The 12,728-nt window shown below is 37.7% G+C and overlaps 1 protein-coding gene across 2 annotated transcripts in view; it reads right to left on the bottom strand.

Moving 5' to 3' along the window:
- CCDC50 (coiled-coil domain containing 50) overlaps positions 1-12,728 on the bottom strand; it is a 71,582-nt gene that overhangs the window by 33,838 nt on the left and 25,016 nt on the right. For both annotated transcript variants that reach the window (XM_047788811.1, XM_047788820.1), the window contains exons 2-4: positions 9,028-9,090; positions 8,101-8,227; positions 5,053-5,143 (exon numbers count right to left, since the gene is read on the bottom strand). In XM_047788811.1, the coding sequence (XP_047644767.1) occupies positions 5,053-5,143; positions 8,101-8,227; positions 9,028-9,090 (281 nt within the window). The remainder of the gene's footprint in view (positions 1-5,052; positions 5,144-8,100; positions 8,228-9,027; positions 9,091-12,728) is intronic.

Below are 12,728 nucleotides of genomic sequence, written 5' to 3'. Positions count from 1 at the left end.
ATAAGCCCTTTTGAAGTCACATTCCACTTTTTCTTCCTTTTTCTTTTCTTTTTTGTCCATGTCCATGGCATGCAGAGGTTCTTGGGCCACGGATGGAACCCACACCATAGAACCAGGGAACTCCAAATTATTTTCAAATTAATCATATAAATTAGGTAAACTTACTTTGGGCTAATAGGTAGAAATAACTCTGCTGCATAGAAGACTTAGTAAATCCAGTTATTGACATAAGGATTTGTCATTACCGCTCATCTCTCCCTTTTCTGTTATCCAAGCTCACTTACTCAACTTTGGAAAACTGGAAGTTATGAGATAAGTAAGGGCATAGTTAAGGATCCCCTAGGATGCTAGAAGAAAGTTATTTTAAGGAAAAAAGATTTACTGGTTCCTTTCAATAGGTCAAACATTCTGCTAGAGACCTTCTGTAGAGAAACAAGATACATGGACAATATCATTAATGTTCTTGTCTATTACTATCAAGTGTTAGCAGCAAAATGATTAACATACTCTAAGACATGCAAAGATAAGTGTTCTAAGGAGACATTCATATGAACAAGGTGCAGTGGGGCCCAGAGGAGTCCCTCACGTCTTTCTCAGATGGCAAATTACAGAACCACGTATTGGATTCCTTAGAGTATTTTTATGGTTTATATGATTTTACATCAGGGTTACTTCTCCCTTAGAGTTTCCACCTCTATCATACAATGGTAGTCAGATTCCAAATGCGGAAATCGTGGGGACAAAGACAATCTAAAGGAGATCTGAAAGTGAACAAAAACAAAAAAGGAAAGTCATTCCATCAGATAGCTAAATTTCTTGTATTAACTAGCAATTAATACATTAACATCAAACTCAGTAGGAAACTCAAAGCAGATATAATCCCAAAAGGGTTGCTCTATAAGACGAGAAAAACAGGATAATACCAATTCTATGGCTATAAAAACATCAGTGTAGCTAGGAAAGGAAGAGAGAAGAGTTTTCTCAACCGGAGGCCTCCCATTCACTCCCCTAGTTTGGCTATATATGTACAAACTATAAAGAGCCAAAACACAGGAAAACATTTTAGTATCTAAAATTATAACTAGCTGAGCTATCCTCTAGATATTACCAACTTATATAAATATTCTTTTAGAACATGAAATTCTAATCACTTAAGAATGCTATGAAAAAGTACCACGGCTCACACTAGATTAATTTTTAATGTAAATTGGTTACTAAGTTTATCCCTGAACAGTTCACATTATAAACAGCTCCAAACTGTTGGATTAGTGCCACAGACCTTTCATAACACGGTTGGCCATGCTACCATTTACTTAAGCACACACACAAAATGCTTTTCCTTAAAATATTTTCACGATCATATATATTTGGACCTACATTCAAAGACATAAGGTATTCACACACACGCTTTTAGTTAAAAGCTTTATTTAAGAATAACTGAGTTAAATAAACTAAACACAAATATCTTGGCTTCATTAAGCATTAACAAATGCTTAAGCTGTGACCAAAGAGAAAGATGGCAATAAAATTAATCCACCTGTATTAATCATGAACTGACACAGTCCAATATTACCAAAGGCTACAAGCCCCTTTAACAGGGCCCTTAGAGAGAAATGCAACTACTACTATGTTTAAGATATTATGTAGAAGACTTAAAAAAATACAATAAAAAGGGGAGTTCCCGTCGTGGTGCAGCGGAAACAAATCCAACTAGGAACCATGAGGTTGTGGGTTTGATCCCTGGCCTTGCTCAGTGGGTTAAGGATCTGGCGTTGCCATGAGCTGTGGTGTAGGTCACAGACACGGCTCAGATCTGGTGTCGCTGTGGCTGCGGCGTAGGCTGGCAGCTTCAGCTCTGATTGGACCCCTAGCCTGGGAACCTCCATATGCTGTGGCCCTAAAAGGCAATAAATAAATAAATAAATAAGTAAGTAAATATATAGCAAAGAAGAAGGGAAGGAAGGGAGGAAGAGGGAAAGAAACAAAAGAACGTGGGAAGGGAAGGAGGGAGAGGAGAGGAGACGCCACAATCCTGGTATGAACACAAAATATCTTTTTAAGCTTTTCTACATTTGTCTCCGCAATGGAAATGATACTTTGCTCACAACTGTACTCTGTTTAAAAAACACAATAAAATTATACCATAACCAAGCTAGACATGCTAATTCACCCATACAAAGCTGTATAACTCTACTTCTCATGAATAATGTTGATCACAAAAAAATCTGTCCCAAGAGGGAAGGGCCCTTGGATTCCACATCTTGTTGTTTTGGGTGATTATAAACTACCCAAGAGAGTAGACCCCAAAAATCTCTAAAGGAGATTTGGGTGAAAATCCAGAGAGCAATTTTCCAGAGCCCTACTGCTAAGTAAGGATTTATTAGCAAAGCAAATGGAAGGAAGGAAGTAGAAGAGCATAGAGGGGGGAAAAATTGGACAATTGATGAGTAACAGGCAATGCAGAGCTGGTCAGAAAAAGAAGCACTATTTTCTCAGTCTCCCCTGTGAGGCACTGTGGACTAAAATAAACAAGTAAGTATTATCATACATCCTTCAGTGTCAAACTTTACCAATACAAGTTATGTTTACTTAATGTAACAACATACTAGTCATCTGAGAGTCGCATTTTTTGATGATAAAAAGAACATCTTGGCATGAGAGCCATCTTCTAATCTAAGGCATCAGTGAAAAGGCAAAAAATTCTGCAAGGAGTTTTTTAAAGGCTAGTCTCACTAAACCTCCACAATTGGATTTCTCATTTAATCTCTCTACCACACTGGGGAAGTGGGAATATTTCAATAGCTCAAATAGTAGTAGAAGGCAAGGTAGTAAACTCCTGAAGACTCCTCAAATCATACCATACTGGAATACACTCAGGCTTGTTTATCCCTCCCTTTTTAATTCAGCACATATCTGTCTATAACAGAAATCAGAGGTGTTATAAAGGGCAAAATGGTGGGGAAAATACCTGGCAAGAAAACAAAAAGGAAAGAGCAACTATTAACTTAGTATGTAGCAGAGACTTGTTACATATGATCTTATTCAAATTTTACAACAGCCCTTTAGGATAGTGTATAGTTATCATGACTTCTTCAGTTTGGAACCTGAGGTTCTACATAGTTAAGCGAGATGCTCAAAGTCACAGCTATAAGTTAAACAGCTAGGAGTCAAACCCAGAAGAATCCAACTCCAAAGGCTACATGTTCTATGTTGTCTCACAGTATCTCTAAGTCAGAGGCAGTCAGTCAGAAGACTGAATTGTACAACATTTCTCTGGCATCTTATTATAGCTTGAGACCAGGCATTTACTCCTGCAAGTCTTAATTTCTTCATCTGAAAAATGGAGTCATTCACTACACTCCACTCTTTTTATAGTATTACAATGAGATTATTTATTACGATGGCTATTTAGACTCCATAAAATCAAGTGTTTTGGTTTCCCTAACACTGTTTTTCTCTGAACAGAGCGGAGGGGACACAGGATACCAGTAGCATTTATAAGAAGCCAACTTGATTACTCTGATTTTTAAAATAGAAGCTTTCCTGTCTACAAAACATAATCACTTCTTTCATTTCCCAGTTTCATCTCCAAAGCAAAGTCTTGACTATAGAGAGGCAACACATCCTGCAGTAAAAAAAGAGCCCCTGTGTTGATAACAGGAAGGATAAAAAGGAATCCCTAATTCATATTTTCAATTCTGATTGTCACATAACCATGGTTTGTTTCTGAAAGAAACAGCTATATACACTCACACCAGGTGTCTCACTTGGCACTGAACGAGGAGTTCCAGAGGAATAAGGATGGCTCACTGGGAGGAGCAGAAGCTGCAGGCTGGTTCACTGATGACCCTGATCACATCTATTTAATAGGATAATGGTATGTAACAGTTTGTCCAGGAGAGTTTCAGTTTATATACTTATTAGGAGTGCCTCCTTTAACCCTGAAAAGTATTTCTCAGTATACTATATATTATATGGTCTACTATTAAAAATGATAAATCATTTTTCCTTATTATAAATCAAGACAATGGCCAAGAATAACACAATAGGTGTGTAAAAGAAGCAAAGAATCAATGCAAACTGAAAAGGAATTATTTGTAAGAAATGCTGAAAACAACTCAAAAGCAAGTAGTTTTTAAATGGAAATTCAAGTCTTCTTACAAACCCTATACTACTGCTAATTTTAGTCATTGCTAGCTTTAAAAACAATACAATTTAAAAATATATACAGAATCAAACAGATCACTTCTCTGAGGCAGCATGTCATAGGAGAGTGAAACCATTAACAAAAAAAAGAGTGAGAGCAACGGCCAGGCCCTGACTCCTATTCAGGCTATACTTAAGGTTTACTCTCCCTAAAGCTGTGGGAGTAACCCATAGACAGACACTCTGTATTGGGTTGAAATGCCCCTTAAAACTTCATTTATACCAAGAATTTCAGATGACTTCATTTGGATCTTTGCAGATGTAATTATTTAAGAGGATATCATATTGGATTAGGGTCAGTCCTCAATCCAATGACTGGTGACCTTATTAAAAAAAAAAAAATCATAGGACAAAAAGATACAGGGGAGAAAGCCATGCGACAGTAAAGGTAAAAGCTGACATGATGCAACCACTAGCCAAGGAATGTCAAATCTGCTGAGAAACACCAGGAGTTGGGAAGAGACAAGGGTCTTTCTTAATAGGGAGTGTAGCCCTGTCCACACCTTACTTTCAATTTCCAGCCTTCAGAATTGTGAGAGAATAACTTTCTGCTGTTTTGCTACCAAGTTTATGGTAATTTTTACAGAAGCCCTAAGGAAACTAATTCACACTTTATGTCAAATTATTCATTATCATCTTTTAAGATTTCATCACTTACACAATTGATCAAAGGGCAATAAACAGTGGTCTGTTGAGGGTGACATTTGGACTACGCATCCCCAAAGGTAGTGGAGGGGTTGTCACCCATCCAATAACCCTACACTGAGCCTGCAAATATAGAAATTCATGGCTCTAGTCCTGAGCAGCCCTCCTCTGTGGGGCGGAGGGGCATTAACTAAGTTGTACCTCATCCTTCTTCTCCTGAATGCGTCGTCTCTCTGCCTCGATAGTCAGCTTCTCCTGGATCTCTTGAGCAATCTCACAGTCTTGTTGTTCACTAAAAAGCAAAGATGAAGACAACATGAAGAAAGAAAATAAGGAGTGATTTTTCCTAAACGCAACACATTTTACTGAACATTACGAGCCAGTGTGTATTTTTAGCTCACTTAATCCTTACAATAATGATTCAAAGAGGTTGAGACTGTCACGTTACAGATGAAAAAAAAACTAGGTCCAGAGTAGTGAAATCATCTCCCTAATATCACAGAGAAAATAAGTGCTAGAATCAGAATGTGATACCCAGACACTACAGTAGAAAGCTGGAGGCTTTTTCTATACAACCATATCACCTAATGCTACTGGGGCCGCTCTGCAGAGACACGCATGTTTCCTAGATTCTGCAAAGGAGATGCACTGTGTGAGAATAAGGTCCATAAATATCCAAATAGGTACAGAGTACATATAAAATTGGGAGCGAATCCACTTAAATGTCAATAATACCATAAGTGGTGGTGTGACTTTAAAATGATTTTTATAATTTTTTAATTAGATGTATTTTTTTTCAGTTTTGATAAAATTTTAAAAAAAAAAGTATATTCCTAGCTTCAGTTCCGACGAGAAACCTCTCTGGGTAATGCCAGTTTTCTTAATGCTCTGGCCACTAATAAAACCAAATGGTGTAATGCTGATGCAATCATGGTTTAGTTTTGTTTTGGCATTCATATGTTCAAAAAAGATTTAAGCAGCACCTGCTATCGTCTAAGCACCATGTTTAACACTGAGGATACAAAAATAATCTCCATCCTGCAGGCAAAAGCTTATAATACATTTTGGTGGGAAAAACAGATCCTTGAAAACAGCACCTGTGGAACAATGGTTCCAGCAGAAAATGGGGTTTGGATATCTCAGAGGTGGGGATAAGTACACAGATCTTCTGGTTTCGGGTTTCAAGAAAAGTTGAGGAACAGCTTAAAACTCTTGAGTGGGACAGTGCTGGGGAGCCTACCTTTACAACCTTAACTGCTAGTTAGCAAAGAGATATAGATAGGCTTAGAGGTTACTATCTAAAAAGATGCTGGAACAAAATTACAACTGTACTTTATACACAGTTGTGAAACTGTGAAACAAATATTCCCTCTTATTCTCTCCCTGCCTACTGAACCTAAAATACTCAATGAATCTAGCCTTGGTTGTGTATCTCAAGTTTACTATAGACTTTGTAATTGAAAAGTGTGGGAGGTCGGGGGGCAATATCCTAACTTCTCTGGAGGAATCTAAATCCATATATTCTAACAAAGCTGAGGGGATGACACTATTCTCATTTGTACAAGGAAATGGTCACTTTCAACATGTTTGGAAATAGACAGACGTAGAAAGTAGACGTCGGCTCACATGGAGGTGTGTTTGAATATGGACATGCACACACAGGACAGAGAGGGAGGAGAGGAATACAAGACAGAGAGCACAGGCTGGAAGTGGAAATAAATGGTAAGCTGTTTAAGAATCAGCAGGAAAATCACTATGTAAGATGCTTGCAAACCTGATTTCTGGTCCTGTCACCACCAACCAGTAAATCATGCCCTCTCATGTCATCTTACCAGCTATAAAAGTTTTTAGACATGGAGTTCCCACTGTGGTGCAGCAGAAATAAATCTGACTAGTATCCATGAGGACGCATGTTCGATCCCTGGCCTCGCTCAATGGGTCGGACATCTGGCATTGCTGTGGTAAAGGCTGGCACAGCTGTTGCTCCGATTTGACCCCTAGCCTGGTGACTTCCATATATCATAAGTGCAGCACTAAAAAGCCAAAAAAAAAAAGTTTTTGGACTTAATGACTTCATATTACAAGTCTAACATCCTAAGATTCTTAACCATTCGAACCACAGAATGGAAAATAAAAATCTATTCATTTTCAATGTCTATGTCCTCTTTTTATTCACACACTTTTTAAACTTACAAAATGTATTTTATTAATCTAGTTTTAAAAATATGGAACACTTTATGAATTTGCATGTCGGTTCAGCAAATGCTCAGAGTTTTTCTCCTGATGCCCTTAAAGGCAGTGCTATGGTTTATTCATATCTGCACTCTCTGGTGCCTTTCAGTGTCAGGGTTACTAGCAAGCATCATAGAATGTTTATGTACAAAGCAAGGAAGCTGAATCAAATCACAAATAACGTCCTCTCTGCAAATAACAAAACAGAAAGACAAACCCTTTCTCAAAGGCAGTAAAAAACAATAGGCTTTCCTATTTAGTTAAACATGATGACTAAAGTAAATTGGGGGGTCCCTTCTCTTCTTTTTTTAATCCTTCCTATTCAAAACAATACCTTGTGGTGAAATCCACCATTAGAGACTGAGGTACGAGAACTACTCTTAAAGAAGAAATACACCCCGTGAGCTTTTGAAACACTGAAAAAGAACACAAGAAGTTGTTGTGCTGAAAGAGACCTTAGATATGATCTCTCCACTTAGGAGGAGATGGAGAAATAACTTTTGGTCAGACACTGAGGTTATAAAGAGAATGGAGGGTGCAATTCAGAGCTTTCCAAAAGATTCTGACTCAACCTAAAAAGCAAGGGGTTCAAGGAAAATAATTGTAGCAAACACTGCTAGGAAATAGGAAAGGAATCCAAGAGAATGCATAAAGTTCTTTGACATTCAATTTTTCTGTGGATTCCCCCACACAACCCACGAGGCAGAGGGGACAGAGATGATTTTTCTCCCCTGTACAGGTATGGAAAATTGACTCAAGAGGTAGACCAAATGGCTCAAACTGTGAGAAGTGGTAAGAGTTCACACCAGAATCCACATGTCCCCAAACCTGGTAAAATATTCCAACAACAAAGAAACATTTTAAAATGAAAGAAAACTAGGGGATAGTCTCTGTAGAATTTGTAATCTTAACAGTGAAAGGAATCAGAGGGACAGAACAAGAGTCTTCCCTGCCTGCTTGCTCACTCCACAGAGAAAGCCAGTCCAGGCACAATGCCCTCCACCCCAAAGTCCTCACAGGTCTTTGTAGCGCTTCTGCAGCTGAGCCTGAGCTTTCAAATCTTCTTCCTGAAGCTGCTTGGCCACCTGGAGATCATGCTGGACCAAACGGTTCCGCTGAACATTCGATGCCAAGTGATGCTCAACTGGACAGAAAGATTGGGAAGACGAATTACGATCCTTAGAATAAACTTAGGAAAAGCCTTTCCATGAAAAAAACTTCACATCCATCATTTCATCTTAGGTTCTCCATAACGCTGTATAATACGTAGCATAGGAGTCACTAGTCTCCTCTTTCCATTAAAGTAAAAAGAGGACCAGAAAGGTGAAGTCATCTGGATTTGGTCACATGGTGAAACAGTGGCAGTGCTAGGACTTCTACTTAAATAATCTAAAGGCAAAGCTGGAATTCTTTGTGCTCCGTGAGTTGCTGCTTTATTTATAAACTACATTTTCAATAATGAGTTTTTACACTGACACATGAAGTAACGATTCACAAATTACATATTCACAAATATGTACTTTAGTATAACATATTAACTTAGATTCACTTTTCCTAATTATATACATAAATATTCAGAAAAATCTACAGTCTAGATACCAACATTATCTGGGAAAAGGTTCAGGCCCCAAAGCTAGGGGAAGGAATAGATCACAGATACATGAATAATTAGTGTCTCCCTTCTACACCATTAAGACAAAGGAAAAGGTTCAAGTTCCTCTTTTCCTCTGATACACTCAACCATCTTCTCATTCCTAGTGGCTGCTAATATCAAAATCCCCAGAACTTCATTTTTCACCAAAGTGTCATTTGCCTACACAAATCCCTCAGGATGGATGGGTGGTACAGCCTGATGACTGTTTTCTCCCTGCCTCGCCCTAAGAAATTTGCCTCAAGCTACCATTGTAAAAGAAAACAGAAGGTGCACAAGGGGCTGTTACTCACTTTCTTGTTCCTGCAGGCTGTGGGCCAGGGTGTGGTCCTCCAGGACAGCAAAATCTCGGCACACTGCAGAGGATGGTGGAGAAAGGCAGACAGCAAGGCTCATTAGTAGTATTTCAACATAAAAAGAAAAGGGATTTTGTTCAGGACTTCAAAGAACATTCTACTATTTTAGAAGGATTAACTTTATAACTCACAATGCACCAAACAGTGACTAGTTAGTACAGCCTTCATTCACAAAAATCCCACATAGTATCTGCTCGGTGCCACGCACAAGGTGTCACAAAATAATGGTTAGGGCCCTGGCCTAAAGATATTAATCACAGAATCAGAACCAGGGGTCCAGAAATTCTAATCCACCTCTACAAAGGGAGGGCAAATATTGCTGTAATAATAAAAGAGACAAGAATGTTCTGTATATTGCAGCTGAGAAAAATTTGAGTTACTGTACGGTCAGAAGAGTTAACAGAAATCTAGCCTGTGCCTCAGCCATCTGGGGTTCCTGCTGTATCCTCGTGCTCTTAAGGAAAAACACACCTTTATTGGTCCCTTGGGCAGAGAGCAAATCTCTACCTTAAGGATAATTACATTCTTCAATGGGTCCCACACCCTCAGACATGAGTGTCGAGTTAGAACTGGTTCTCTAGGTCTCTCTAATTGTAGAGTTGCCTAAAAAGAATCTGCAAAACAAAAGACAGTGGGAACCTTGGAGAATACCAGGCATCTGTCACTAACTTTGCCTCCACCTGGAGAACCAGGACTATTTTCTTAGACACAAATAAGAAGGGATGGTTTTAAAGATCCATTCTGCTCCAAACTGCAATTTAAACTCTTCTTAAAACAGACATACACATGAAGGACTCATCATGAAAAATGCTATTTTGTTTGTTTTTTAAGGACAGGACATGTAATTTAGGAGTTATGTCCTTAATCTGTTCCAAGCATGTAACTCACATTAAAGAGGAAAGTTCCCAAAGCATCAGACTACTGCAATGTGTCGGACTTACAGCTGTCCTTGAGGGCTTACCAGAGTTTATAGATTTCCTTCTGTAACTCCAGCTATGTCTGTGAGGATATTTAACTAAGATGGAATGAAAAAACCACTCCTTTGCCATTCTTAACACTTCTATCTGTCCCCATATACATTCATACATCGCCATCCCTCACTTAGAGATAATACACAAAAAAAGCAGGTATAGCTTGGAGACATCTAGATTACTCCTAAAATGTTTTCGGATGCAGATCATTTCTGCCCAAGAAGCATAATAAATCGAATATGACCTGCTTACCTCTTACTAAAATACAACTACAAAACCAGTAATTCCAACAGGAAGTCTGGTTCTTTAACATCAGATATATTCCCCAGCAAATTCTAGCAACCTGAGGCCCAGGTCAAAGTTCTCCTATATTTCACAGAATGAACGTGCTTTCAAGAAGAATTAGTTAACCCTTTAATAGTTGAAGAAAACGAGACCCTGAAGGAAGAAAGGACTTATTCAGGCTATATGCAGAGTTTGCTGGTGGCAGGGTTGGGAGTCAGTTTCTGAGCAAGTAAGAGCTCCTTCTTTTCCTGACACCATGACAGCCCTCCAGGACTCCAGAGTCAGAATGGACTGAAAGGAGATATTCTATACTGCCCAACATGCATTCTCTATAACAGATGGCTAACTGACATTAATTAATTAAATGGAAGACATGTATGGACTTAATTCACAGAAAACTAATATTCACAATGAATTAGCCAAAGTGAATGAAATCAAACCTTGTGCAAAGAATCCTATTTTAAATACACTGCCTTGTTGTCTGAAGCACTTTTATTATACTATTTATAATTAAATACTAAAGTCAGTACTAATTTTAGATTAAAATTAAAGTTTTTGGATTAATCTTAGATTAATGTTTCTCAAATCATGGTGGCAACCTATTATTAGATCATAAAATCAATTTATTGAGTCTGGAACAAGCATTTAAGAATGAGTAGACTAGAAAATAGAGCATTATCACACTTAGTACAAGAAACTATGGTTTGCAGAAATTTTTTTTCCAGTTTTACACACACGTGTGTGTATATGGTATATGGTATATATACACATGTGTTTATGCTATGTATTAGGTCACAATGTAAAACATTATCATTTTGTCAGTTACATTCAAAAAAGTTTAAAAGCCACTTCAGTTTATGTTATTAGGGCAGAAAGTTATGCCAAATATATACCTTTCAAATATTATGCTGAATAAAATTAAAATTATAAAATTACTGCAGTTTTTCATGAGGATAACCATGTCAAGAACTTCAATAACATATATTTTTTATTTTAGTCAGCATGACATTAAAAATATAACGCTTATAGATATATATATACCTGCAGAAAAAATGTTTTTAATGTCTGGCACTGACACAAACTGAATTGTGAACAGTGGTTACCTCCAGAGAGGAGGAAAGAGACAGGGGTGCCTTCACCATGATATATGCTGTTCCAATGCTTTACAAACAAACCAGAGAAGACTGAAGCAAATGATGCAAAACATTAACATCTATCATATTTAGGGGGTAGGTTCCTGGGTATCTATATTTTCTTCTCTTTTTGCAATGTTTTATATATACATATATATTATACTTAAATTCTATAATAAATTTAAAAAATTTAAAATCCACATTTTTTATTTCATCATCAGCATATATGGCTAAACCATAAACATGAAGAGGCACTTGAAATATCACAATAAGCCGAAGAATTTATGAACTATCGATTACCTTAATAATGACTCTTCTCAATGATTTCTTAATATTTATAGAAAGCAAGACTGAAGTATATTCAATTATTGTGATTTGACCCTAAATCTCCTAATGGCAGAGGTTGAATTGGTACTGACAGAATATGGGCAGTTTCTGAACTAGAAAAGAACATAAAAGCTCTTCCATGACTACAAAGAAGGACATACACTCATACATACACAGGGCTGTATTGGCAATGCACAAATTTAGCACTTCAAACTTTATTGAAAACTGCCAAATATATCATCTTGTTTACACCAAAATATTATTTGCTTACTGCAATAATTTCTTATGCATCCACTCTAGTTCCTTTCAAACTCTGCCTCTGTATTCTCTGCATTGCTACTCTAATGCAAGCCAGGAAAGCCACACATCCAGTCACCTTGGTAATCAGTAATCAGGTGAGGAATTAGAGAAAACATTTCTCAGCCAGGACAAGTTCAGAGCCTGGCTCTTTGCTCCTCCTCTAGTCTACTCTACTTTGAAGTAAATGGCTATCAGCAGTCCTGAGGATAAACAGCACAAGCTCATCTCACTATGTTTCCCTGCAGGTACATTTACCATGAACCCTTGGACCCTGAGCTTTTATCCTTCGCAAACCTTTTCCCTGCTATGTACACTTTCATTCATCCCAATCTCAGGCTGATCTTCTTGCCGTTAAGCCAACCCCATTATTCTCCTTCGGTCCCGTCCAGACATCAACAGCCCCATAATCTCTACAATTCACACAATTAGAACTGGATGTAACATATAGTAAAATTTCAGGAGATGCTCATTAATAGAAAAAAATGAAGAAAGACCAGTCAATAAAGTCAAAAAACAGAGTTCCACAGGCAAAGGAGGAAAACAATGTTATGAATAGAATTAAGCTCTGCCATTTATGACAGCATCACAGAGACTTGTAAAATTTTCCAGACTTTCAAATAAA

Source organism: Phacochoerus africanus, chromosome 1, assembly GCF_016906955.1.
Source record: "Phacochoerus africanus isolate WHEZ1 chromosome 1, ROS_Pafr_v1, whole genome shotgun sequence".
Classification (NCBI taxonomy): Eukaryota; Metazoa; Chordata; class Mammalia; order Artiodactyla; family Suidae; genus Phacochoerus; species Phacochoerus africanus.
The sequence above is the reverse complement of the archived record's forward strand: the minus strand, read 5'-3'. Positions and strand labels throughout refer to the sequence as shown.